This window comes from Dermacentor silvarum, chromosome 10 (assembly GCF_013339745.2).
Source record: "Dermacentor silvarum isolate Dsil-2018 chromosome 10, BIME_Dsil_1.4, whole genome shotgun sequence".
NCBI lineage: Eukaryota > Metazoa > Arthropoda > Arachnida > Ixodida > Ixodidae > Dermacentor > Dermacentor silvarum.
The window spans coordinates 24,785,070-24,812,946 of record NC_051163.1 but is presented as its reverse complement, the minus strand read 5'-3'; the positions used below and the strand labels follow the sequence as shown (position 1 = coordinate 24,812,946).

Genomic DNA, 27,877 nt, shown 5'->3' with positions numbered 1-27,877 from the left:
ACCGCTTCCGAGTTGATATTGAAAAGAACTGTAGACAATGTGCAACATCAGGTACAAGGGGTTTCGAGAGTATATCAATTATTAACAAAAATTATAACAATTATTATTGCAGGAAAGGCATTGATAAACTTCCCGTAAAAAGGGGTATACAATATATTTTAAGTGCTTACCTAATGCCTCAGTTAGGCGCCGTTCGCATACGATCGGTGTTTTCGCCCTTAATAGCAGACGACACATACCATAGCAGACGATAATATAGCACACGATAACCAATCAGACGATAACCTAGCAGACGATAACCTAGCAGACGATAATCGACTACTAATGCGCTGGCATTTTCTTTTTGGCTGTGCAACACCGGCGTGTGTCATCAGCCGCGAGGGTGTGACACAGCAATGTGTGTCGTGCAGACTACACATCGTCTGAGCGTACATACGCCATATCGCTCGTCCGAGACGAAACAGCACATTAAACGGTAAAGAAGCGCGCAGCCGAGAAAACTGATGGATCGACGCGACAGGTCATGCAGGTGTTCCTGCAAGATTCAGCCACGCAGGCTTAGTAATCAATCATTCCGCGTACGACCCCGTTGTTGTGCGCCACGCGCATCGACTGGTCTTCGGTAATGATCCCGACACGCACCTCATATGCGTCAGACGTACACATTGCAAGCGGCCAAAGCAGCAGCATATTCGCTAGGCGCAGGCAGCCAACCTGCGACGAACCTACGCGAAAAAAAAAAAAAAACACAGCAGACACGTTCGGCAATTCAACTTCAACGTGAATTTCTTGAAAGGGCAAGTGCTGTTGCTACAAGCTAACCATGGACGGCGATATGATGGTCTATTAAAGAGCGGCGGGATGGGACCTAGACAAAAACATTCACAACAGAACTGGCGCTTCAAAATCAACCAACTTGCCCAAATAAATTTGTGATATCGAAGTTTACAGTCGTGACCACTTCACCTTGTTCGAAAAAGAAAGAATACTGGAGACAGAACGCCAACTTTCAACAACACTTGTTGTTGTTGTTGTTGTTGTTGTTGTTGTTGTTGTTGTTGTTGTTGTTGTTGTTGTTGTTGTTGTTGTTGTTGTTGTTGTTGTTGTTTTCAGAATTTTTATGCACGCTATTGAGTGTGGAGATATTAACTGGAAAGTATATTGCGCGCCAAGAGCTCGCTTAGCATTCTTCTGAAATGAGTGCGGCAATGCATGTTATTACTAGTATCGTTGTTTTTTGTGTAATTATAAATAAACACAAAATAAACTGCAAACCGATTTGCATCCTTAAAGATGCTTTCTCTCTAAAACTCCGTTTCACCCTTTAGAACCGTGCAAGCGACTGACTCCTCCCCAAGTACCCCACACCCGCTTACTTGAAGAAGATAGAAAAGGACAACGCACACCACAACACGTCGCATCACAGCCAGAGTACGAGCACTATACACACGACAGTCGATCCCCGTATAGTTGAGAAAAATTCTAGCACAGCTTTGGGAGTCACGCATCGAGTTGAACCACGACATTTCGTAATATAGACATCACTGAGCGCAGTTCGAGAACGATCAAGTTGCTATCAACTCAATCCGGGAAACAGCTAATTAACACACTTCAGCGATGACACGCGAAATGCAGGCTTGCGCCACCTACTGAGAAACTCCGGATCTTTATCACTCATCATCGCACGAGTGGTGTTAAGAAGCACTCAATCTGACCAGATTGTTGAAACGATGTCGGCCTCAATAATTTCGCCCTTGTCTACCGCGGTGTCTCGGCTATTCTTTCTTGTTCCCTGCAATCACGCGCTACCATCATCCGATTAGATATCGAAGCTTACTCGGTTTGGGTGGTTTGGCTGCAAACCTAGCTATGCTTAATATACATGTACTAGCTACCATATACAGACTATATAAACGCAGTATGCCTAAAAAAATCACAGCCCCTTTCTTAAAGAAAGATGGTTGAACGCGAAGCTTTCTCCCATGCAAACTGAATCAAAGTGCAAAGCAAACGACCACGCAACGAACCCAAGAAATGCTAAGCGACCCTATGCCATGCATATGTGATTTGATTGCTTGTTTAGGATTGTATTTTTTGAAAGCTGAATTTGAATGAAGACACGTTTCGTTAAGTTGCATAGCGTTTATTTTAGATCATGTAGCCGTTGATTACACGCACACACTCACACTTTCACTGACTGCATGCCGTTGCCGATACACGGAATCGGCCTTACGGGCACGAACGCGCTTACGTTCGCGTACGGCAGCTCTTCTGCCGTGCGCTGCACCCACGGCCTACCCATGGTGACAGGCCGGGAATGCATTGCGTGACGCTTATCGGTACAACTGCATATGTAAACTGTAGTAATGTTCAACGATTGTGTGCGCAGATGCGCAGCCGTTCTTCTATTGTGTGCGCAGATGCGCAGATAGTTCCATTGTGTGTGTTGGCTTTCCTGCAGCGCGTTTTCGGCGCTCACGGACGAACCAGTGAGACATAGAAAGCTTCTATTTGAAAGGATGCGTAAATGCACGCGATTCCACGCGCACAAAACAGCGCGTTGATGGTGCTGTGTGAAGCGCTTACGTATCGCACATCCTTACAACAGTTGCTGTGTTTTTTTCGCTCTATTTTACTATAGATCAGTTAAATGCGCCGTCCTTGTGTTTCTTGCACGCTTCGAAAAGTATTCTTTGTGCGTCTTCGCGCCTGAACTTGACCTTATCTTTATGCGGACCACATACGCGCTGCGTTTTCTGCGCGTCGACAATTTTCGTAAGCGCTTCCTATATTTCAATTTTTATTTTCGTAAATCTGAACTGTTCTTTCAAAAAAAGAAGACATAAATACAGAAGGTGGTATCACAGTCATTATCTAAGGTTGAATGCGAGAGCTCCGTTTGATACGTACATTAAAGAAAAATAACTATACAATGAACAACATCAGGTTATTCAGAGCAACTAAGATCACGCAATGTAGAAACAATTTTCAGTGAATACAATACAACATTGCAAGCAAACTAGAATTATGAAAAATACACTATCTACTCTGCAATTATAATACAACAGTAATGTTTATTTTAATTTTGCTGTAATTACGCAGCAAGAAGTGGACAGAAGCACCCCCAGGCGCTTGTATCTCATTAAATTCACGCAAGAAAGAAGAAAAAAAGGTTCGTGGCCGACAACAGAAGAGCTACGTTCGATCGACCACGCATATGTTTAGAACACACAGGTTTCAATGTAGATTTCGGCCAGAATCGCCGAATTAGCTTCACAACAGTTGTGCGAGGATATCAAATAGGGGATCTTGCCTTCTATAATATCATAAAAGAAACCTGCACTTATTACGTATCATCATCCGCCTATATTTTATACCCACTGCCGGAGGGGCTCTCCTGCCTTACGTTAGCAGGCTTTCCATCCTTTGTCAGCAAATTTTATCAGTCTAATCGCACGACCTAAACCTCTGCCATCCTCGGCAGCGTTTCCCTTCTCTTGCCACCCATTCTGCACATTCCAGGTAGACCACCGGTTATCTATTCTACGCATTACACGACCTGCACGACTCAGCTTCTTCCTTATAACCTGAACAAAGATATCAGATACGCCAGTTTGCTGTCTAATTTTCGTGCGTAACAAAGTCCGATCGTTTCCGGTCTTCGTATTCCGGGTCATTCCGCAGAACCATATCGCCACGCAAGGTATACGGACCAACCCTCGACGCTAAACTATCCGACTGTATCGCTTTCAAAATCAACTATCTCGCATCACGATCGTTTAAAATTTAAACTTTATTGAAGGGCGTGTCTTCACCGACTCTTCTCGGCGACGACGCGTGGACATGCAATGGGCATCACTACGATTGTTTTCGGAGTGCGGCCAGCAGCCGACGCGTCTCGTGGTGCAAGCACACGCCCTACGTCACCGAGCACAAGTAGCGAAGGCGTGACGTTTCGAATGCACGCTGTAATTACGAGGTCTATATATAAGAAGGCGGCGAAGGTCGACTCGGTGACTCACGTTAGGAGAAAACCCGGCCACTGGTCATGGTGGTGTGCCGACTACGACGACGACGCCAGGTAATACGGGAAGGCAGCGAACGAGTCCGGAACGTGGAAGCCGCGAAGTGCGGCAGCGGTCTTTCTTTTTGTCTTTTTTTCCGCCCCCGGTCGAAGAAGCGAGCGGCGGCCAAATCCAGCCAGCACAATGCTCGAGGGTCACGCAACACAACACTTGCCACCGCTGCCGACGCCAGCCACGTGCGATCGGCGCGCTGCAAAAGCTTTCACTTCCGCCTGCCTCCTCCGCTTCGACGATCGAATGCGTGTATCCGTCTCACCGCGGCGCACACCCCCCTTTGTAACGGCGGCGTAATCTGGGAACCACAAAGACAGGTGTGCAGGCCTCCGCCGGAACGTTTTCACAAGACACCGATGTGTTCCGCAATTATTATTTTTTTTTACCTCACTCACGCGGTAAGGAGTGCGAACACTGGGGCGCCGAACAAACAGTATCGTATTCCGCTCGTTTCTCGCGTAGTACACTGAGAGCGCTGGTTGGTCACCACGACGTATGTCCTTTTGGGGTTCTCATCGGTGCCATAGAGTTTCGGTGTTCGCAACGAGTCACACGAAGCTCGCGAAACACTGTTGAAGGACGGTTAGTTGAGAAAGAACGCCGATCGGCCGATCGACAGCCGTTCTCACCGCGCTGATAGCAGAGTCAATCGTCTCAGAACTGCGTGTCGGAGAGCGTCGTCTTCCGTCGACCAGGGAGAGGGACCTTCGCATCACACGTGGCTCGCAGATCGCACTAACCACACACAGGAAGCGGCGTCGATGGAGGTTTCACCCTCCCAAGCGGTTGTCGGGTGCGCAGTCAGTCACAGTCGATCGTCGATAGCGGCGTGTGGCGAGCCACGCCGCGGCGGCCAATAAACTCGTTCCAGCGCCGCGGAGCTTCACAATCGCGCGTTCGGTCTCAGCGGGAGACCCGCCACATATGGCTGCTGTTTGCAAGCCGCATGCCGCCGGCGGTGTATAGTACGTATGACACGCGCGGTTGGATCGGCGCGCCGCAGCGGTGAACGCGTTTGCGGACGAAAAGCGCAGTTCCCGGCCTTGCCTTTGCCTTGCGTCACCACACCGCCGCTAGGTGCGGCAGAATTCCCTATACCGCCGAAGGGGGTGGGTATAGTACGCTCACTTGCCGGGGGTACGCGCAACAAACGTATGTAAGGAAAGGAGGAAAGAGGACGCGAGAAGGAGGAAGAGGGTGAAGGAATAGAGAGCAGGCGCATCTGTTGGCAGCGAAGCAAAGCATCCGCTCAGCGTTCGAGAGAATATAATGATGAGCCACAGTGTGTGTGTAATAATGCAGCGCCGTCACGGTGTAGTACGGCCGCAATACTGCGGTATCGAACGCAAATGAAAGCATGGCAGTCGTCGGAGCATGCAAACCGTTAAAGATGTCGACAGGGCGCTACGCACCGCGCCCTAGCGCTCTTTAGTTAGCGCTATCTCTAACTCTCTCTTACACACAAAGGCGCACACACTTTTGTTTATCCTACTTGACAAGTTGCGGAACAAGGTCTTTCAAGTGTGTCGTGTGTGTGTGTGTGTGCTTTCTTGGTTAATTTCTACGCAAGACGATGTATTCTGCGCTGTTTTCAATATAAAACCAATTAATCGTCGACCAAACATGAATTAAAGGGTTTAGAACAATTCAAGTGATGAAATATACATAGGTTCACACAAATTCACGAATACCATTACAATAAAGTGGGTAGTCACTGCAGTCACTTTTGGCGCAAGTGGGTAGTAGTCACTGTGCAGTGACTACTACCCACTTGCAGTGACTGCCCAGTGGGTAGTCACTGCAAGCGCGCGTAGCAACTTCTATTTCCCGGAAGACCGCAGGGTAGTTCGAAAGGAAGTCCTGCGCCTCCGATCGCATTTCCGCCGTGCACCTTCCGCAATTCGACCCACTGCGACGCACGTCTCCAAAATAGCAGCTTATGGGGCGAAGCCACTTAACGACGCCAGACAGTCAGATTAATCCCTCATTTGTACCAACGCCGCTGCGGTAAGCACTGCCTCAACCTACGCGATCCTCTTATTTTTACGACCACTTCAAGTACCAAAGGATGAACGAAGAATCAAAGGAACGTGCACTCTTCTACTTAATTTCCCTTTATTTCAATGTTTTCTACACTTCTGAAATCAATTTTTAGAAAAAAGCTGCGCGAATCGATGATGATTATGATAACAATGATGATGATGCACGCGCTGGCGTAAAACGTGCTTGGAAGATGAGAGCAATGCCACAGTAGAATTGACACCACAGATAAGTTGATTAAATGATTGATTGATTGATTTATCGATTAATTGATTGATTGATTGATTGATTGTCGATATGGTATGAGCTAATTTTGTACGCCTACTGCAACGGGACGCCAGGTACGGCATGTCAATAAATGTTCATGATGTTCTTTGGCAGTACACTGTTAAATAATTGAAGAGTGAAGATACCCATTGAATATTCTGCGCCGTTATAGGCCCTTTTCCTTTTTGCTTCTAGCAGCCCAAATTAGAATCTCAAAGACGGCTCCCTGACAATTAGATCAGAAGTCCTAAATGCAAATTGCACTTCCTCGTTCGTTTGGCGCTACACTGTGCGGCCGACAGCACTGTCCAATAAGCATATAGTAGTTCGTAACTCTGCTTCAATATAACGTGTTGCCGGGTAATTTTGTTCATAATGCTTTGGAAAAGATACTGGCAAAACACAGAAGACGAGAAAGTTGCGCTAGTCCCTGTCTCTCTCTTGTCTTCATCTGTTTTGCGCAATACTTTTCATCATCATTATCATCATCAGCCTACATTTATGCCCACTGCAGGACGAAGGCCTCTCCCTGTGATCTCCAATTACCCCTGTCTTGCTCTAGCTGATTCCATTATACTTCCAGTACCTTTACTTAAGACTAACTCTATCGCCCTGATATTTCAGAAGAAGAAAAAAACATTTCACAAGTGATTTCCTGACTCACCTTCCACTACACGGGAAGGACAAAAGAGGGGGCCAGACATAATCACAAAATTCTCTTCCCCCCCCCTCCCCCATCCCCACCCACTCTTTCGTTCTTCACTTCCTTTTGGTTAAACTTCCTGTCATAGTGGCTTGAACACCTCGCCTCTTCTTCCTTGGTCCAACGTTTCCCCACCTCGACCGGTTGAAGGCAAGGTACCTTCCTGTCAGCTCATTTCCCGCCTCTATCGGCAAACCCCAGACCCGTTCCTTCTTTAGAGCGAACCTCGTTTCCTATTCCTTTCGTTACAAAGGATAAAAAGGTGAATGAAAAAGAGAGAGAATAGAGTATACGTATACTGAGACACGGGGAAGCTGCGAAGCGACCAGTTTCATTATTGCCTTTTACGGTTCCTGGCATTGAGAGAAACGCGGAAAGCGTTTATTACGCTCCAAGACGGCTTCGCTTAACGCATGCGTGAGCAGGAAACTTGCGCGCGCAGGTACTTGAGGTTTGTATTCTTCATTTTCTCTCTATTCTAAAAGAGAGAGAGAGAAGAAGCAATTCAGAACGGAATGAAACAAACGTGTACTTGTACACTCAAAGCTATGCGTTGCTTATGAATGAATGAAATAACGCCGAAGTAAATGAGTGAAAGACAAATAAAGAAGGTCAGAAAGAAGGAATTATCAAAGGCTGACTGAAAAATAGAATAAGTTAATGCAAGAAGGAACGGAAGAATAGTAGGGGCACGAATGAATGGAAGACAATGAAAAAATAAGTTAGGAAAGGATGAACGAAATAATACACGCTTGAATGAAACAATGAAAGAATACCTGAATGAAGTGCATAATAAATGGATGAAAGAAATCAATGAATCAAATTATGCATGAATCATTAACTACTTAATTAATTAAAATCAAATGAAAAAGCGATTAGACCGCCAGATTCCTGATATCTGCCGCCCCTTCATGCAAGATTTAATCTAATCGGAAGTCTTAGCCACAAATAGTGTTTCTTTGTCTATGTTCAAAGATGTTAAGAGAGGTCGGAATAGGGCACATCGGGAAAAAATGCCGTTTGGCGTGGTCCTAGCGTTTGCGAATAGCGCTCTTAAGCGCTTCCGATTAAAACCGTCGAACCACACAGACGGCATTATTTTTTTTTTCGTCGAAGTCACGTGGTCTATGTCCAACCAACTACTGCTATAGTTGACGAGTTAAAAGCGTTCGAGACCTATTCGAAAAGTATTAGTACTTGTGATTTCGTACACGAAGTTCGTTATTTACGACTTCGTTAGATATTCGTACTACGTCTACTCGATTCGAAGACCGAATCAAATATAAGGCAATATGCGAATGATTATTCGAAAGTTACGAATATTCGCACACCTGTACAGCGTTCGTGTTCGTTTCCGCGCTTCCTGTGCCCGTCCAGTATGGCGCTGCGAGTTTCTTTTACAGCAGCGGCCTATACATTAGAATTGGAGCAGTAATCGTCAATACCATTCTTAACTATAAACATCTCACTAATTATGTTTTTTTAATTGACGACATTACGGAAGAGAATATTTCCTTTGCAGATTGAACGAAGGCAGCCAGTACTCAAAGTAAACACTTTGCTAAAGACTTCGTGCTCCTGTAGATTCGAGAAATGCGGACTCAAAATTTTGACACTTGTCCGCGCTGAGTTTCTTCCAAAGTGCGGAAACCAACATAGTATACTTATATAAGGTGAAGGGCAGAACTGTGCTTTCGTTAGAAAACCACCCAACAACTTCAAACAAAATTTCTTGGAAAAATTAAATAAAGCAGTCAATTTCTAGAGGATGTTGGTAGCTAACCTCTTGGTTCAGACCTTTAAACCTAGAAAAAGTTGACGAAAATGGGAAAATTCTCAGACAATTCAAGTGTCAAGTGCACTCCTATGCTAAGAAAAAGAAAAAAAAAGGCACCAAGATTGCGTAAAACTGTACAACAGCATTTAGAGGAACAAAGCCGGTGCATTGATTTATGGTAAACATGTGAATTGTTACTTCATTTGTGAATGAGTGGCGCAATTAGTCGAGCTAGAAAGCAGTGGTAACATTTGAAGCTGGGTATTATTATTAAACAGGCCGCAATTGAACAAGTACAATTGAACTATACGTGCTCTTGTTCCAGGGTTAAAGAACTGCAACTCCTATTCGGTTCAGTACAACTGTGCTGTACTTTAAGAGTTAACGTATGCACTAACCTTGGCGCTGATGTCGTGACGTTGTACCGGGTGCGAAGAACGAGAAATTCTGCCAAAAGTAGTGAGTTGAGACTCTAACTCCTTATTGGGCGAACTTGTGCCCAGCGAAAACAGCAACACTCAAATCAATGTTACGCAGGGGCAATGTATCTGCGTTTCTAATTTCGTGTGAAGTTCTAACCCCAATCCCTTCCGCAAGGCCCTTACTAACATTATCTGATACAACTGACGTGTATGTGTTTAGATGCAGTTACGTTTTCTTTTCTTTTTTCCCCTATATACAATCTTATTTTTATTGTATCTCCTTAAACTGCAACAACTGCCCGGCTATGTTGCATGTCTATTCTTTCCATAATTATGCGTCTATCGTTTCACTGCAATTTTCATTATATTCTTGCATTTTACAATGCAATATTATTTGATTGTTCGTCACCTGCATTTCCTATTTTGCTAGTTACCTGTACATATTAGCCCCTCCCCCCTGTATGCTTTACTGTAAGCCCTAGCTGAGATACGGTAAACAAACCAACAACCGGATAAATAAATAAATAAATAAATAATAAATAAATAAATAAATAAATAAATAAATAAATAAATAAATAAATAAATAAATAAATAAATAGGTCTAAACAGATGCAGCTCACAGAATTGCTATATATTTGTTCGGTACCTATTCCGGAATTGCAAAGCCGGAAGCCTGATGTAGTCCAGTGCATCTGTGCTGTCATTTTAAGAACACGCAGGGGAAAAAATGTGCATGCACAAAAAAAAAAAAACACGGAAAGAATATTAAAATCAAGTAGGCAGGTTCGCCATGTTCAATCGCACCTGTGTCGCTGTACCCTTCGCCTTGTTTACGGTACCGCATCCGTGTCCTTATCCCATCATTCTTGTTTTTTTTTTATGATCTTCAATTTTGTAAATTGTGCTGTCAAGCTTGCTTTCCTTCATCTTTACACAGCTGTTCTCTATGAGAATAAAGAAGTAAGAAACAAGAACACTTTCGCCTTCCGTTTCCGCTTCTTCTTGGAGCAAATTCGGTGTAGCACTTCCTGATCTTTGTAAACATTGTACTCGATTCCCTCTCGCTATATTCACGCATGTTGGCCTTCCTGCTTCGGCACTGTGTTGATTCTGCAGTATTGTATAAATTAATAATAAATCCATTGAAATGTTCGTTAAGCCAAGTGTGCATGAAGTCAATGTGCTTCGATAAAAAAAAATCAATTCGCTGCCTGCGCGCAGCCAAATTTCTAGGTTCTTTATAAGCGAATGGCTGGTAGGAAATCATAGATTGATGGGATCCACTAAATGCTATCGCATTGCATCTTAATTGGGTAATAGCACGAGGAATCCCTGAATTCTATATTTGCTTAAACTCGACAATCAAGTATTTTTGTTGTTATCGAATACAGCCTAATTAAGTATTTCAAAATTCGAAATCATTACAGACATCACCCTCCCCCCTCCTCCCGACACACACTACAGCTAGCGTTTCGCATAGTCCATGAGTTGCTTGCTTTGGAACGTTAAAAAGGACACTAAAGGAAATATTAAGTTAGTTAAATCAACACATTATTCATCTAGAAGTCTGCCATCATGATCGAATATATGAATTTGTTGTGTAGGAAATCACCACCGAAGCCTTCCCGCTGCTTCATCTCAATTTGAAAAGGCCGAGCCAAAATGTATGAGTGACGTAATACCCACGTGGTATCCCTCTCTGCCGCTGTCTGCGAATCAGCTAGTGCTGACGCCAGAAGAGGGGTACCGTAGTCCAAAATAGGTCACTCCAATTTTCCCATTTTCGTCATATTCTCGCTTACAAAATAAGCTCTGTTCTCGCTACGAATGACAAATTAGTTTTTACAGAAGACAAACCTTTCATTGTCTATAGCTCGACTTGGTATTCTGCTTTAGAATCCCTTATAACTCCACGATTTTTTATTTGATTTTTTATACAACTATGTGCACAGAGACAGACAGTATAGGCACCGACATATAAGCTAAACACTCAGACTGTGTTTATGACGGGACGGCCTATTTTTTGTGTTTCTAACTTTGGAACCTTCCGGGCGAATGCCTAAGTTTGATTAACAGAGGGCGTGCAAAAAATTTTAACCTGACAGAGCTTTTCTTCGTTACGACAAATGCACAAGTCTTGCCAATGCCAGCACACAGGTTGAGAATCTCGACGTCTAAAACAACGTCTAAAATACAAAGCGAGCGGCTGCTCGCTAAATGTACATAACGTTGTATAAATAGAGGCGGTTCATCTTCGCCGAGCCCAGACCGACCAGCTTCTGTCAACAGCAAGGCTACACCTCCTAAACCCGCACTCATGCCCGAGCTATAAGTGCCCGGCATGCCCGGCCAGAGGTACGGCCGAACATCTTCTGTGAAGCTTCTCTGCCTTTGACACGATCCGGGAAAGGACACTTCACTCCCTGGGCGGGAACCGACCTGGCACCCTGCCGGAGCAGCTCGACCCGCCATCGAACATCGGGCCCAAGGACTCACTCCAGCTGTGGCGTACTTTTCTGGACTTTTTCAGGGAAAAAGGAAGGGCCTGGCCACCAATTTGCGGAACCGACCTCGGGACCACTCCACATCGAGGAAGAAGAGAGCACCGGTCCCCCTCCCCCACCCTGTAGAGCACACCCCTTTTCTGCCGCACGGTTTCATCTCTTAAATGCAGAAATAAAGGCGTTAAAAAAAATTATAAACGTTGCACTTTTTCAACTTCATTTCAGTCGGTTGTTGAGTACACGTCTTATGCGTTCTCCTTTGTGAGTTGTCCTTACTTGACGTTACGTTCCCGCGTGTCTCTTTCTTTCTTTCTTTTTTTTTTTTACGTGAACTCTGTCGGTGAGCAGTGTTTAGCGCATTTACGTAACCTGACTTCAAGTGCGACTTTTTCGTTCTTGTTAACTATTCCTTCGTTCCGTGCCGGCTTGTTACTTTACTTTTAGAATATATTCCTTCCATCTGAAACGGAACAGCCGGCGCCGCTTCAAGGCGCCAACATCTCCTAAACATTAAGGAGCCTACACGCAAAAATGCGCTTGCATGTAGGCTCCCTACTAAAAATCAAGTAAGACGGGAAAAAAAAACAGTTGTGCAGAAATCATCGACGACGATTGTCAATGTAAGATAACAGCCGAACAACTCTGGTAAGCAATTCGCTTGATCAAAGAAATTATGCATTTGACTGTGTGTATTTCTTGCAATGAGAATATTTAGGTAGCGCTTGATGTTTTTATTGCGTAATACCGCAGACAACATAGCGGTTAACCAGCACATCTGTGGCAGAGTATAGTTAGAAACCACGGGCTTCTCAAAGAACTACAAATCGTTGCGCGCTCGGCGACCCATGTGCTCCGCAACACGCTTGAGTGCACGCGCCCCTTTTGAAAGTCCAAATACAGGGTGTGTCAGCAAACACTTTCAAAAGTGTTTAAAGGCTGCCTGTGGCAGATAGCACAATTGTCGTTCATGATCTGGCCTACACTCGAAGACGCGGACATTACTTGCACAAAACATTAGAAATACATAGTCGACTAATTAACAAAATTCACTAATTAAGTTTTCAAGTAATTACCCTTTGGCCCATATTGCAATTTACGAATTCTAGCCGTGGAGTTCGCAAGGCGGATCCACTTGGAACGAATGCTCAGGATGACACCAGTTTCGAGATATTAATTCCCGAACTTTGCGGAGAAATCCATTGGAGTTCCAGTTACTTTTGTGCTTTAATGCATAAAAACGACGTTTCGTTAAGAAAGTAACTGTAACACCAATGCATTTCTCCGCAAAGTTCGGGAATATGGCCCATAACTAGGGTAATTAGTTAATTTTTGTTAAACAGTCGATCGTGCATTTCGACTTTCTTGTGCAAGTAATGTCCGCCTCTTCGAGTAGGCCAGCTCATGAACTAGAATTGTGCTATCTGCCCCAGGCAACCTTTTACAATTTGTGAAAGTGTTCGCTGAAACACCCTGTATAATCACCAGCCTCCCGACCACGAAAATCGGACAGAAGAGCCAAATAAGATATCCGCTTTAATAATACAGCAGGGCCAAAACTTTCGCTTCTGACGCTATACACCGTTCGTAACTTAAGACCCGAGACCGACCACCCCTCCGCCCTCAACTCCAAGTCTCCCGTCGCAAAATAGAGGAACCGAGAGGACAAAGATACAAAGGAACCAAGCAGACGTTGCATGCTGCACAAAACAGCCGCGAAGGAAATGACCCTTCTCCGTCCGTGCGTACGTCATACGCGGCGATCACGCTTAGGCGGCGTGAGTCCCCCGGGAGTGCATTGCGCGCGTCGTAGCGCACGGCGGTGTATAAACAAGGTCGCCAGCTGCGAGCCATCTCTCCGCGGTGTCGTCCGACGGCACGCCGCGTACTACGTGTCCGGGGGCGAAGGAAGCGCGTGATAAAGCTGGCCCGCGCGCAGAATCAGTTTTATACGCGGCCCATCTCCCGTTTCGTTTCGCAATTGCCACCGCATACTATAGCTGAGCCGTCCGCGAGCCGGGTCAACTCCCTCGCCTCACCCCCCACCCCCCAGCTGTTTCTTTTCTTCATCTGCATCTTTCTTTCTTTCTTTCTTTCTTTCTTTCTTCCTTTTTCTTTCTTTCTTCTTTCTTTCTTTCTTTCTTTCTTTCTTTCTTTCTTCGCTTAATGTCCGCGCTACTTGCGCCACGGCTACCTGGCGCACAGAGTTGTTGTTTGAAACGTTCATTAAGCAAAAAGAACACCAGAGGACTTTTGCCAATGAATCAGGCCTCTTGGAAATTACGTAAGTTTGGGCATGTTTGTGTTCAATTTCTGGATGCAGCGCACAACACAAGACAAGGACAGAGTGGAGTATTCGTCGGTTGTTTACTCTGTCCCTTGTCTTGTGTTGTGCGCTGTGTGCAGAAAAAAGCGTCTTGGAAAGATTGGAAGGGAAGAGGGTTATGTTGGCTTTTGTGTCCGGAATAGTTTAAGCGGACAATTGACTGTATGCGGCAATGATACGAAGGCTATAGCTCCCTTGTAGAAACAACGGCGTTGCACTTCTGCAGAAAGTTTATGGAATGTTACTAAAAGGTCAATAGAAACTCAACAGACTTTCTATAGCCCATTTTGTAAGGCTACGCAGGCAAAGCGTGCACGAAGTGAGTGCGACTGTGAAAAAAAAAAAGTTTCACATTCTCATCCGCGCTGAAGTTTAGGCTGAGGAAAAGAAAACGTAAAACATATTATTTAAAAAAAAGATAATAAGGAAACATATACACCATGTGATTGGTAAACAAGACTTATTTTTCTGCGTTGGGCAAATAGGCAGAATACGAAGCTTCCCAAAACACGGCGAGGCACGTACAAGCGTAACCTTTGTTTGAACTACATGTGTCATACTTCTGGATAAACAAACGGCGCAATACAGACATGGACCAGTAAATACATACGTTTACGACAGGGCTGGTGCCAACAACCAACTAAAGTTTATTAACGAAGAACGTGTCCCAAGTCACTTGTGCCAAAATTTAAAAAAAAAACCGCAAGTGCCACTTAGCTGGGACAGAACCACAGTAATGCTGTTTGCCGTCGCTTGGAGCACGTCAGACTTTTTTTGTATTTCGCCTAATACCATATATAATTAGTTATTATTATGACTCATAATGATTTTCGTAGGAAACTCCATGAGGACAATGGCCTCACAAGCTGTTTCCCTTCTTCTTCTTCTGTCTTCTTCTTTCTTTAGGCTTAATGTCATGAGCGGGATCATGTGGAAGGCTACGGCGGCAAAGGCACAGTGTTGACGCAACCAGTGGTTTATGAGCGCGCGTCTTTCTTCAGAACAATGTGGCAATGCGTCCGGCGAAATGTGGAAAACGAGGATGTCACGTGGACGCTCAGGTCATTTATGCGGCGGCATTTCTGTTCTTTACATTTTTTCCCCACTTTTTCTTCGTTTGTTTCTTTCCCGCAAAGAAAAAAACAATTTGATGTGACAGTGTGGCAATATGTTTCCAACGGAATGTGGAAATGAGGATGTCATATATGTGGACGCACAGGTCAGCTTTGCGGCGGCATTCGTGGTTCTTTCTTTTCATTATTATTGCGAGAGCAACAAGCAGGAAAGAATTAAAGAAAGAATTTAACGCGAGAAACACGCGAGCGGTTGTGTGCGGTAGAATTTATCGGTCTTGTCGGTGGTGCGCTTTTGGATACACAAAGTTCCGCTCACTCACTATTACTTTTTTTAATCTCTCTCATGTTTCGTCTGCTTAGTTGTCTTCTGCCTTTGTTGCGATGCCATTCTGCCTCCAGAAACGTTGTTTACGCCGCGCCTTTGAAGTGTCGTCTGTTTCTCTTGTGAAAAGCAGACGGCATACTAAATAACCACACGAACCAGACGATAAACCCAACGTCGTTAAGTTTGTAGAGTAAAGCCGACGAGAGAACCAGACGGTCTAACTCGCCATATAAAAAAAATATTTGTGCAATTTGCTTTGATCTGATTTATTTGATGACACTGAAAACGTTGCCTACTTTCGTCGCCAGCTTTCTTCCATGGCATATGATTGCCTAACGAATATGCACAAATAACACAACAAAACAAGCAAATGAGAACATATATACAGACATTCACACACAGGAAGAATTCCGAGCACTTAATTGGACTAATGCAGCGCACTTGAATTGACGAGGATTGCATAGAGGGCGCGACATAATATTAGATACGATGCGCTTGCAAGTGACCTTTACGTTTCTTGCCCGCGATCTGGGAGAATACCGCATTGGTGGCTCTGTATTAAATTTTGACACACCTGGGCTTCTTTAGCGTCCGTCCTTCTTTTTTTTTTTTTTTTTTTTGCCTCCTCCATAGACGAAGTCAGTCAGGGCTATTTCGGCAATGCTAACTCGAACTGTAAATGCTGATTTTCTTTTTCTTTTTCTTTTCTGTTCCTTTTTTTTTTTTTTGAACGGTGTCTCTTACTACACACCATTCATCTACGTTTTCCGTACTTGTCCTACGCCTGGACAGGCTAACTATAAGTGCGCATTTTTTTTCATCGCTCGATGGATTTGAATTGAATTGATGATATTACAATCGACTTGAATTGAATTGAATCGATGCTGTTACATCCTTCCTGAGCATGCTCAGTCGTTCCTGCAATATTTTCACGCACGACGCAACGAATCGTTTTCATCTACAAATTTTGTATTATAAATCCGCGTTTTCAGAAATCCCGAACTTGATTCGAATAGAAAAGCACTGCCCTGCGGTAAAAATATTTTTTCCCCTTTGTCACCGGCAGCTTTAAGCGCAGAGAATCCTGTAGTGCAGGTACGCAAGAGCGCATGCGCACCAGATTGTTGTATATACTATCTATTGTTGCAACAACATTCACTACCTAGGTATAATGGCAGTTGGTAACGGATAGAATTAGCCACATTACTGAATAAAGATAGGTAGTCACTGTTATTAAAGGATCTCAGCTACCAATTCCAAACGCAGTTAGCACCAAGGGACACAAAGTTTCTATCCTATGACGCATTTAAGTCAGATGCGGGGTTGCCTACCGGACGTCCGTCTGGTTCACCTATCCACTTTTGTCTCCCTCTCTCTCTAAGGCTATACCATCGATTACCAAAGCAAAGAAATCCTTTGAAGAATGGCGCACTTGTCATATCAATAAACCGCGCCATCGTTATGTCAACGTCCCGTGTCCAATTGTCGCCTCAGTATTTGCGTCATGGCAGAAATAATATTTTTTTTAAATAACAGCTAGCAAAAAAAAAGAATACAAGCCCAGATATATTTCAAGGATCCAGTGATCCCGTAGACACAGTCTTTAACGTGCTCTATAAACTGCGATTGTGACAAGTGAAAATGTAATGAGAAAGACTTACTCCGGAGTCTTGTTAGGCGCTGAACCGTCGTCTTGGGTTCCCTTTCAGAGACTGCCTGCCTATAGCTGCCTAGTAAATTAACGTCTTACACATTCGACGCCGACTCTGCCCCGTACGAGCTCGAGACGCAGTTTCTCGACGGACTGGTCACTCACACCGCATTACTCATTCATATACGACCAGCCTAATTTCGTCACGGCGCGTATGAAACGTTGGCATCAGCTCGATGACGTCACCTGTTTCGCATGCACGTGTACTGGGAGCCTCGCATAGTCTCCGTTGCCCGCGCCTCGACGAGCACGAGAGATAAGCTATAACGTGGCTTCTACGGTTATCTCAATGACAGAGCGAGCAACACTTGCATCTTTGCGGCAATTGTTCCGGGTTGCATGTGGACCGGATAAAATGGTCTCTCGAGCGTTCTTTACAGACTGTCGGGTCCATGTATTGTTGTTTGTCAAAGTAAAAATCGAGAATCATACATTTAGAGAGGCACTAAAAAGACACGCTAAATCAATTCAGACGGACAAATTACAGCAGTCGACCCCCGATTTATCGAACCCGCATATAACGAATTATCGTGTATAACGAACAGCTGTAAAATCCCCTGAAAATTTTTGTATAAAATTTTTATTTTATATATCAAATTATTGATACATCGAACTATGTAGCAATCTCCTTCGAGTTCGATATATCCGGGTTCGACTGTATTTAAAAACTCATTTTTCTTTATTTCGCGGTAATATATAGGCTGATGGCTACAAGAGAAAATGAAGGTCAAGGGTCCATTCTTTTTTGTTTTCAATTTCGCGCCTAAACCCCGGCGCCGGTACGTTAGTATGACGTCATAGATTTCAAAGTTGTATTTTGTTTCGTACGTTGGCCGTTGTGGCCCAGTAAGAAGTTTCTGTAACCTTCTAGGTTCAGTCTTTGTCTCCATTGGAATACAATTTAGTCCATCCTTATATATAGATAAAGAACTTTATTGAAGTCCTGAAGGAATCCGCCCCCGTTATATATCGAGAAAAAAAAATCAACTAGGCCCGAGCAGCCACCGTCAAAAATCTATCACGTCACAGCCAGCTGGTGCGGGAACTTCAAGGTGGTGGCGCCACCTGTCGTTCAAATCCGTATCCTTTCTGGTTTACGAAGCCGTCGTCTCAAGTTAACAGTGGTTTTCTTGGTATCTCCGAACACTAATTTACTAATGCAGCTCAAGTATATTTTCTAGTTAGCGTCCCTGTAAATAAACAATCATTAATTAATTAATTCATTCATTCATTCATTCATTCATTCATTCATTCATTCATTCATTGTAGAGAGGAACACAATGTCCGAAGACATGTGTACCAGAAATTACAACCGGTGGGCTCCTGGCGTATGATTAATTACTTTTGTGATGCTCTCGCAAGGTGGATGCGATCAGTTTTTGAGGGATTGTCTGCGTACTAGAGCGCCGTACTTAACTCAATTAGTTTAACCACAAACCGTAGACTACGTTTCAAAACATGGACACCGTGACGTATTTCGGGCTCTTGCCAATCACCTCCGCCGCTTACAATACACAACAGATGTGGCCTTCGAGATCCCCTACTCCGAGGGAGCAGTCGCTGAGTGCGAGATTTGGACACCGCATAGTCAGCTCCCCAGATCACCTATCTAACTTATTAACGTCAGTCGTGCATTCTACGCATGTATTTCCGTCTTTGTATGTAAATCACAAGCGTATATGTCAAACTGCAACAGTGTCACCGTTGCAGTGCATAACTTATAACGCAGAGAACACAGTCGCAGAGAGTACAATGCTTTCAATCCTGCCTAATGCGGTCGAACGCAGAGGCATGGTAAAGAGCGTCGTGTGCCACTCGCACATGAGATAAACCAAACAAGTCCTCAATATCTATGTCAGAAAAAAAGCACAATAAATAAAAATTGCAGTTTAAGATAACTATGCGTTTAAAAGGTCATATTAAGCAGCAAATTGCTTGAGCATTCCGTCACTGTATTTCAATTCAGTTTCATCCTTGACTGCATATTGTTAAGTTGCGGCGCGTAAAACGCGTACACTTATGAACAAGCAAAGCTGCACACAAAACTCGTGGCACGAGAGAACAAGGATGAGGCTTTATCCGCGTTTTATCACTGGGATAAATAACAACCTGCGACATAAAGCCTCGAGTTTTCTAAGGTCGAATTTGCTTACTATAGCAACAAAGCCGACAGACACACGGGTTGGAGTTCGTTTACACGAAACCTTTGTATAAAAGGAAACTATATGCTCGCTATGTTGGTCGATTTCACATTCTTGCTATAATAACATCGTTCGCTCAGTCAAAAGTTCCCTCTGGAACTTCGCTTAAATGTGACTACGACGAAGATTCCACCACAGCAGTGAGTCTTCAATGTTCCACATTACATTCTAGCAAGGAGCTACTCATAGCTGAGTAAAAAACAGTTCGTCTTTCCACCGCGCGGCTTAAGCTCATTATTAGCTAAATAGTTCTGAATCAGCTTGAGCCGTGCGACAGATTTTAACAACAGTTGGCTACTATTATAGTGGAAGCAAGGCATATCAACAGCAAAGCGCACTTCCCCAGAACAATGGGAGCAACATTTGGTCTTGCTTCAAGTTATCATTGATTGATTGATTGATTGATTGATTGATTGATTGATTGATTGATTGATTGATTGATTGAACACATGGTTTCCGGAATACTGCGTTGATTGATCTAGACCTCAGGCCCTGCAGACGACTACACGAACTATGATTATGATGAAGAGGAATTAGCGAAAGGGGATAATAAAATTGATTGATTCATTGATTCATTCATTCAATCATTCATTCACAATTTTGGCTAGACATCTTGCACCGGTACCTCCACAACGTTAAATTGTTCTATGAATGAAAAAATTATGTGACTTAAAGCTACTAAGTTCTTACAGATATTAAGCAGTTAGCTACCATGGCGGTCATTTGCAATAACAAAACAAGCAGTACAAAAAAAAACGAAATATAGGTAGAAAAGGTGATTGCCTCAATCGAACATTGCACCCACTGGCGCCACTCTTCCCATTTTTTTTTTTGAATTTTTGTCAAACCACCGCAAGTACAGCAAATGCATTGACTTTCTAAAAGAAGAGTTGAGCACTTCGTTATCAATGCAAATAGATCAAACTCACCGACCTAAAGCAAGGAGTCAACCACTTCGTTATCAATGCCAAAGAAAATAAGGCAAAAGCCTCGACTTACGCTGCACGAAGACTTCTCGACTTCGTTATCAATGCCACCGCAAATAAATAGAACACATCGATATAAGGTACTTCACCACTTTTGCGTAACAAGGAGTTTATCACTTCGTTATCGATGCCACCACAAATTCATCAAACACATCGAGTTTCGCTGAACGAAGTTCATCACTTCGTTATCAATGCTACAGTAAATACAACAAAAACCTCAGCTTGCGCTAAACAAAAACTTCACTACGTCGTTATCGATGCCACAATAATTAAATCAAACACAACAAAATCATCGACTTACACTAAATGAAGATTTCGTCTCTTCGTTATCAAGACCGCCGTCAATTTGGCAAACGCATCGAGATAAAACCCGGAATTCACGGCTTCGTTATCAATACCACCGCGAATACATCGCACACACGGACTTACGCTAAGCGAAGTGTTCATCACTTCGTTATCAAGGCCACAGCAAAGGTCTCACACTTATCGAATAAGTTGATTAGGTCGTTATCAACATCACCGCAAATACATCACACGCATCGACTTAAATAAACCAGTTCGCCACCTCATCGTCAAGGTCAAAGCAAATACGAGAACAGCATCGACTTAAAACAATGAATTCGTCATTTCATTATCATGGCCACCGTAAATACAAAAGGAAAAAAAAGCCTCCACTTAAGGCTGAAAAAAAGAGTCCGCATCCCCGTTATAAATTCCCACCGCAAACGCATCAAGTTCATTCACTTACACGGAACACGAAGGATGAGTTCTCCACGGAAGACCTACGAGCACCTCGTGTCAATCTGTGCACTCCGGCTGTTTACGGAACGAGCCCGAAGAAGAATCGGCTTTCCCGGCAGACGTCACGTCCTCTCGAGTCGCATACCTGGAAGGTTGCGTCGACCTGTCTGCCGCAGCATCGCGCGCACAGCAGTGTGTGTGTGTACTGCGGGAGCTGCGGGGTTTCCACGAACGGTACGGGTTCGGCAGAAAAGAAGCGACAGAGACAGCGGCTCGCCTTACCGCCGGGCGTCGCGTTAAAAACTGGAAGTCAAAAAGGGTGTTTAACTCCGCTAGTTGGTTCATTCTTCGAGGATGGTAGCAGCATAAAATTGCAGAGCACAGACACGGAAAGGAACAAACAAACTGGAAGCGTAGACAGTAGTCGGGCATGCGTGCCCCTCTGCTTGGCTTCTGTCGCCCACGTTTAGTTGCCTAACCTAACCTAGCGTAAGCTAACCTAACCTACTTAACGTAACCTACTTTCGGTGTGCGCAACTTTATTTGCAACGGTGCAAAAGAGAGCTCAGACATCGTCACACCTTCACGCGACCCCTTGTATACAATATGGCACCCATTGTCTTCAATCCTCCGCAAAGTTGAGTGGTAACCACGTGACTATGGCATTGCGCTGCTGAGCTTCGAGGTCGCGAGTTCGACCCCGTCCGCGGAGACCGCATTTCAGAGGGAGTGAAATGCGAAAAAATCGCTCACGCGGCCGCATTTCGATGGGGGAACTAAATGCAAAAATATGCTAGCGTACTTAGATTTAGGTGCACCTTAAAGAACCCCTGGTGGTCAAATTTAATTCGGGTTTTTCCGAGTGCGGCGTGCCTCATAATCAGATCGTGGTTTTGGCCCGCGTAAAATACAGAGACTTAATTAGTTTTTTTTTTCTCTCCCTTCAATGTTAGCTCGCGGAAGGGACTACGCAAAATATTCGTTCAGGACATGAAGTCGAGTGCAAGCGCAACTGTATATGGAAGTGGTCTTCTAGGCATATTCTTGCCACCACCTGTTGTGAAAAGTGGCAGTGACTTGATCTATACCGTTGCGTCGTCACAGACGACGAAAAAAGTACCCGCGAAGTGAATTTGGAATACAGCGAGCTGACACGAGAAATCCAGCACGCAGCAACAAAGTAGCACCCTATCAACCTGATGTTACACCTTCCCTTTGCGTTTATTTCAAGAAAAGCGGTTGGTAAAACGAAGCTTTATTTGCCTTTATAACGCGATGAAAATCACCCGGTGGCTGGCGACCAGCGCCAAACAAAAGTCAATTTGTTGTTTCTGCGTTTCCTTTTCTTTCTGTGTTTCCGTGACTATTGTGCGCGCGTTAAAAAAAATTAAGGGGTTTTACGTGCCAAAACCATTCGAATAGGTGGTCTTCGTTTGCTTGTGGTGCTCGGTTAGCGTCCATTTCCGGCTGCATTTCGCTGTCTTCATGCCACGGGCATTCCAGGAGCAAGTGTGCCAGGGTGTCGGGAACGTTGCAGAGTGGGCAGAGGTAGCTGTGGAGCGTCGGTATTAGTGGGAGACTTCAGAATAATTTGGACCACCTGGGGTTCTTTAACGTGCACCTATATCTAAGTATACGGATGTTTCGTGCATTTCGCCCCCATCGAAATGCGGCCGCCGTGGCCGGGATTTGATCCCGCAGCCTCATTAAGCGCTTAGCAGCCCAACACCCTAGTCCCTAAGCAACCATAGCGGGTTAGGGTGCGCGGTCGGCTAGCGATGTGTTTTATGTTGTTGATGTTCAATAACGTTTCGACGACGCTGAGGCTTATTTATACGCTAAACGAGTTAAGTTTGTTTACGTAATGACAACTTTGGCTGCAAGAGGAAAAGCTATCGGGCGCGATGTTTCTTCTTTGGGCGTTTCGATTGCTTCCGACCGCCGGAGCTTCTTTTTTGCTTGGGATCCCCCCTCACGCTTCTTTGTTTCGTCGTCACGACGTCGCTTTGTCTTCCGAAGGAGTAATGCGAGACCGGTTTCCCCGGATGAAATGTAGACCAAGGTCACTCAACGACCTTCACCTCCTCGCGGGCGGGGGAGGCGGTTAAGCTTCACGGAGCCGATGAGTACCCTTCGTTTGGTGAGGTGCGGCTGTGCGCCGGTGACGACCCCGACGACGAGCCGAGCGACTGGGGAATTGATTGTTGGAATCCTTAACGTTTCAAATGTGTCGCTCACGCGGAACCTCGTTTGCACACCTCCACAGGAACATTTGTTGTTAAAAATGAAGCAGGTCACTGACCAAGGTTAAAATAAAAATACGCTTCGGGATCCGTACGACGTTTCGGGATCGTATCCGGAAACGTGTTTTCGTTTTAGCGTTGGTCAGTGACCTGCTTCATTTTTAACATTGCTTTTACCTGACCAGACAGTGTCCCATCGAACTCTTGAGGAATATTTGTATATTGTGAACTGTCAAAGAAACAATTCTTTTTTGTGTGTGTGCATATGTGGGTAAGCGTGTATTTTCCCCTTTCATGTGTGTTGTAGCTGTAGCATTAATTTTAATACGTTTTTGTATATTTGCTTGTAACATTTGCATCGTTTTGTGCGCATCTGTCAAAACTAGGGAAGATGGGTATCAGGCGCCGCCTGCAAGCACTAACACCTCTTCAAGCACAGATAATTTTCTAAACGCTATTATGGAGTCTGCGACTCGTAAGATGGAGGGACGATATAAAGAACAACGTCAATTCAGTTTATATTGATAGAGTAAATAGCAAATAGTAAATTATTAATTGGTAGTAAACGTGGGTACCGCGAGTGCATTTACGCCTACAGAATTATTTGAATCTACGTATTCACGATAGCGGATTCGGTGAACATTCTCGCCTTTTGATTGTTGTCTTTCTCCTGTATTTTCTTTTTCTCCCAATGTCTCATTTCGGCTTCGCTACTATGTACTCATTATACTCATTCGCGCTAATGCTCACATTATGGTCATGTGTTTTTCAATGCTTATGACGCTTCGATTCCTGCTTTCTTCAAGAAAACTTTTCAGTAAATGTTTAGTTCCTTTTATTTTATTTAAGAGTGAAATAGCTTCCTAGGGACCTGCACATGCGGCCGGCGGTTTCTACTTTAAGAAGTTTAAAAAAAGGAATAATTCTAAAACACGATATTTCATTCGTTCGGCAGAACAAAGTTTATTATGTTAACGTAAAAAAATTAACAGCAATGCCTCCCTTTCTTGAAATTAGCGCAGTAACCTCAAAGCTGGCGCGTCAGTCTAATGAAATGGATTGCAAGGCATTTTCTCGTACTTCGGTCGTTTTTTGACGCACTAAACCTTTAGAAAAGCTTCAGAAAGAAGAAAATTCGTCTTTTTTTGGTTTAGCCAGCCTCCTATTCGCGCTAAGAGTAGCTGCCTCAAACGGATCGACTTGTGATAAAAGCAAAGGGTTGCCCAATTCGTTATTAAGGCCACCACAAGTACGTCAAACGTCCTTAATGACTTGAAAACCAAATGTTTGCCACTTTTTTCCGTTTCCCTTTAGTCGGATGTAGTACTTTTGTTGGGATGTTCTACAGCGAACATTTTAGAAAAAGTAATTTGAAATTAATCCAAACACCATCTGGTGCCTTGATGTGAAAAAATGACAACACATGCAGTATGATCTCATTTTCCTTTGTTCGTATGCACAGTGTTTGGAGAGCAGGAATGACTGAACGGAATGCTGAACAACCGCGTACAGCAAGGACCATCTTTCAGGAACAAATAATTCACATACGTGGGATATATAGGGACACTCTAGCAATGCTCTTGAATGGTTTTATTGATGTCATTCGTGTTTAAATTTGTCTGATCATTGACCTACGATATGTTTAGTGTAAGTGCTTTGATACTGCTTCCCCGTAATAAAGAAAGGGGGGGGGGGGGGGGGAGGATGGTGGAGCGGCTGATCGGAATGCAGAACCAATTGTATCTTCGCAATCACATTTCATTCGGATGACTTCACAACTGAAAGACTTTTATGATCAAAGAGACTTCCAACCAGACTAGTATCCATTGTTGATGCATCGTTTTAGAAAACTATTGAATGTAATAATTGTACTGTGAAGTGTTCGTTTTCTGCTTGTAGACGCAGCTATGACTGTTTCGGCCGCTATGTAAATACCTTACGCAAGTGCGTTTTATGTTCGTAATAAATACCAGGGAAAAAAAAAGAGAGGTGAAACCTCTGACTGCTGCTCTGTGGGACCAGAGGACCAGAGCTCGAATCCACTCGGGGCACTACACATTTCTTTTTCTTTCTTCTATTTTTTTTTTATTAATTTGCAAAGCACTGTAGCATTCCTGCGATATAGGCTGGCGCACACCGGAAACGACAAGGGCCCGGGAGTGAGCTGATAACATAATTTCTGTAATAGCTATATGCCCGAGTATACCGTCGAAATATATGACGTCACAGCGACCTGGTGTGGGAACCCCGAGGTGTCAGCGCCACCCGCCAGTCGCTTATGCGTTTTTTTTTTTTTTGCTTTCTTCCTTTCTTTTTTGCTTTTCTTTTTCTTTTTTTACAGCCCTGCCAAGCCTTCCCTCTCGTGATAAGAGTGACCATGTCGCATCGGTTTAGGCACGGTTACCGTCCGCGCTGTAAGACGGTGGATTTCGATGGCGTTTGCACTTATTATCATTCATCAAGATAAGCAGACAACGAACTGAGCGGTCTTAAAGGCGAGCAGGTTTTTCCTGTCCTTTCCCCTGAGTATAATGGTATGTACACTGTACAAATGCGTTTCATTCTTAAAAGGAACACTCTTAATGTGCGGTTCTCACTTTGCTGGCGCTCTAGCTGCAAGTGGTGGCTCATCCAAAAAAAGATCACACATGATATTCAATTGCAACTCAATATAAAGTCCATAGAAGGCAATAAGAACTCAACAGAAATACAACTGAATTTATATAACAATTTCTGTAAGGGGAGCTATGCGAATGCATTGTATAGCCGGCCGAATCTTTAGCTAGCTCATGTAAATGCGTTCTTTTTTTCTGCTGTCCAGTGCGTTACGATGGAACGAACTTCCGAAACGGTCCAGGTTAACTAATGCTCACAAAGCTTGTGAAGATAGCATAGTCATTTGTAAGTTTGTTCCTAATTTAAGGTGCCGGCGCATAGAAAGTCGCCGCTCGCGCACGCTAGTTAAAAATTTGAGCGGCTGTACATGGCAGAGCATACAAACAAGACACCTGCTGCAAAGCCCCGCGATTGTACACTTGCCAGAGATAAAAAAAATAACAACTCAAGTGCTCTTAACTCATGTGTTCCCTTTAACAATTACCCGCACTGTACATACAGTGTCGCTTACCTAAACACTTGCCTAAGATTGTTCACATGGCGACACGGTGTTTAACTAATAGGCGTACTTGTGTTCCGGAAAGTTGAAACAAGCGAAAATTCACACGGCATGGGCTATATATAGGAAAAGAACGACACGAGGAGAAAAAAATCCCACGCCTCATGACGTCAGGCGATGCCATAGAGGTCGGAATGAAACCTGTTTTTTTTTTTTTTTTTTTTTTCTTTCTCCGTGTTGTTTGCCTTCGAGTGCGTCTTGTCATTTAGGCGTAAACCATTTCCTTCTTGTTGGCTTTCACATTTCCAAGGTAGCAGGTTACTGCTTGTCATGCATGGCATGAATTGAGGATGTTTCATAAATAGGTACATAAATAAATAATTAATTAGTGTTGAAAACACCAACAATTCATCACTACGTGAGAGTTCTCGAGGAACTCATCAATAGCAATCATAAAGCAACATTTTCTACATCGGCTGCACATGTGCCACAATAAAGAACAAAAGAAAAAAAAAGAAAGAAAGATAGGAAACCAAATGAGCAGAGAAGAGCACAATGTCATGTTGAAAAAGAATCAACATCAACTCACCCATGTTTGAGCTGACCTAGCTATATCACAGTTCAAATCACAGCGACGGATGTCTCGCTTCTTCAGCTGTAGGCGGAGCAACGTTGTCGGCTTCGAACATCGCCAGCGAAATCCATGCCAAGAAAAGCACACGGCGTAATAAAAAAACAAACAAAGCTACGTCTTCTTACGTCACAGATGTTTAGTTCCAGAGTAGGCTCCCCTGTTCCGGTACCGACGCTGTCACGTACGCCAGTCAAGTCTTCTCCTTCAATGCTGCGTCAGATTTGGTCCCGCAATGTGACTGTAGAGACTGTTGTAGGCCTGCCGCCGAAACGCCTTTCTGGTTCAAGATATTGCGTTAAATTTAGCCCTTTACTTATGGGCCTAAAGTTTGCTAGCCTCAACAAGCAGGCTGGAGAGAAATGCCTTGAAGAGCGCTTGACAGAATCGTGTTCAAGACGTGTTCAACAGCTCAGCGGGTCGGGTGGAAACACCTAGCAAGACACTTCAGCTCTGTCAAAGCCTCAAGCGAGATCTCGAGGCGATTCTCAAGAGGAACCTCAAGCGTAACTGAAACGTAAGTCGTCTAAAATTCAGTCTCAAACTTCTTCCTCAAACCTGGTCTCAAACGTGGTCTCAAAGGTTCTCAAACGCAGCACGCTTGCTTGTGAAACGTGGAACGCTTTCTTTTTCTGTTCTCTCAAAGCAAGCCCGAAGGGCTGAACCAACGTCGTTCTCACGCGCCGTTTTGTCTCAAGCACAGCCTCTAGCTTGCCCTCAAAAAAAAAAAAAA

At 44.1% G+C, this 27,877-nt stretch overlaps 1 protein-coding gene across 2 annotated transcripts in view; it reads right to left on the bottom strand.

The window, feature by feature from the left end:
• Positions 1–27,877, bottom strand: part of LOC119466537 (ras-like GTP-binding protein rhoA) — a 57,620-nt gene extending 29,743 nt beyond the window's left edge. Inside the window, exon 1 of one of the 2 annotated variants that reach the window (XM_037727061.2) lies at positions 27,103–27,877. In XM_037727061.2, coding sequence (XP_037582989.1) covers positions 27,103–27,106 — 4 coding nt within the window. In that variant the 5' untranslated portion in view covers positions 27,107–27,877. Of the gene's footprint in view, positions 1–4,022; positions 5,158–27,102 lie in introns of those variants that run through there. The other variant, XM_037727062.2, reaches the window with a different exon arrangement.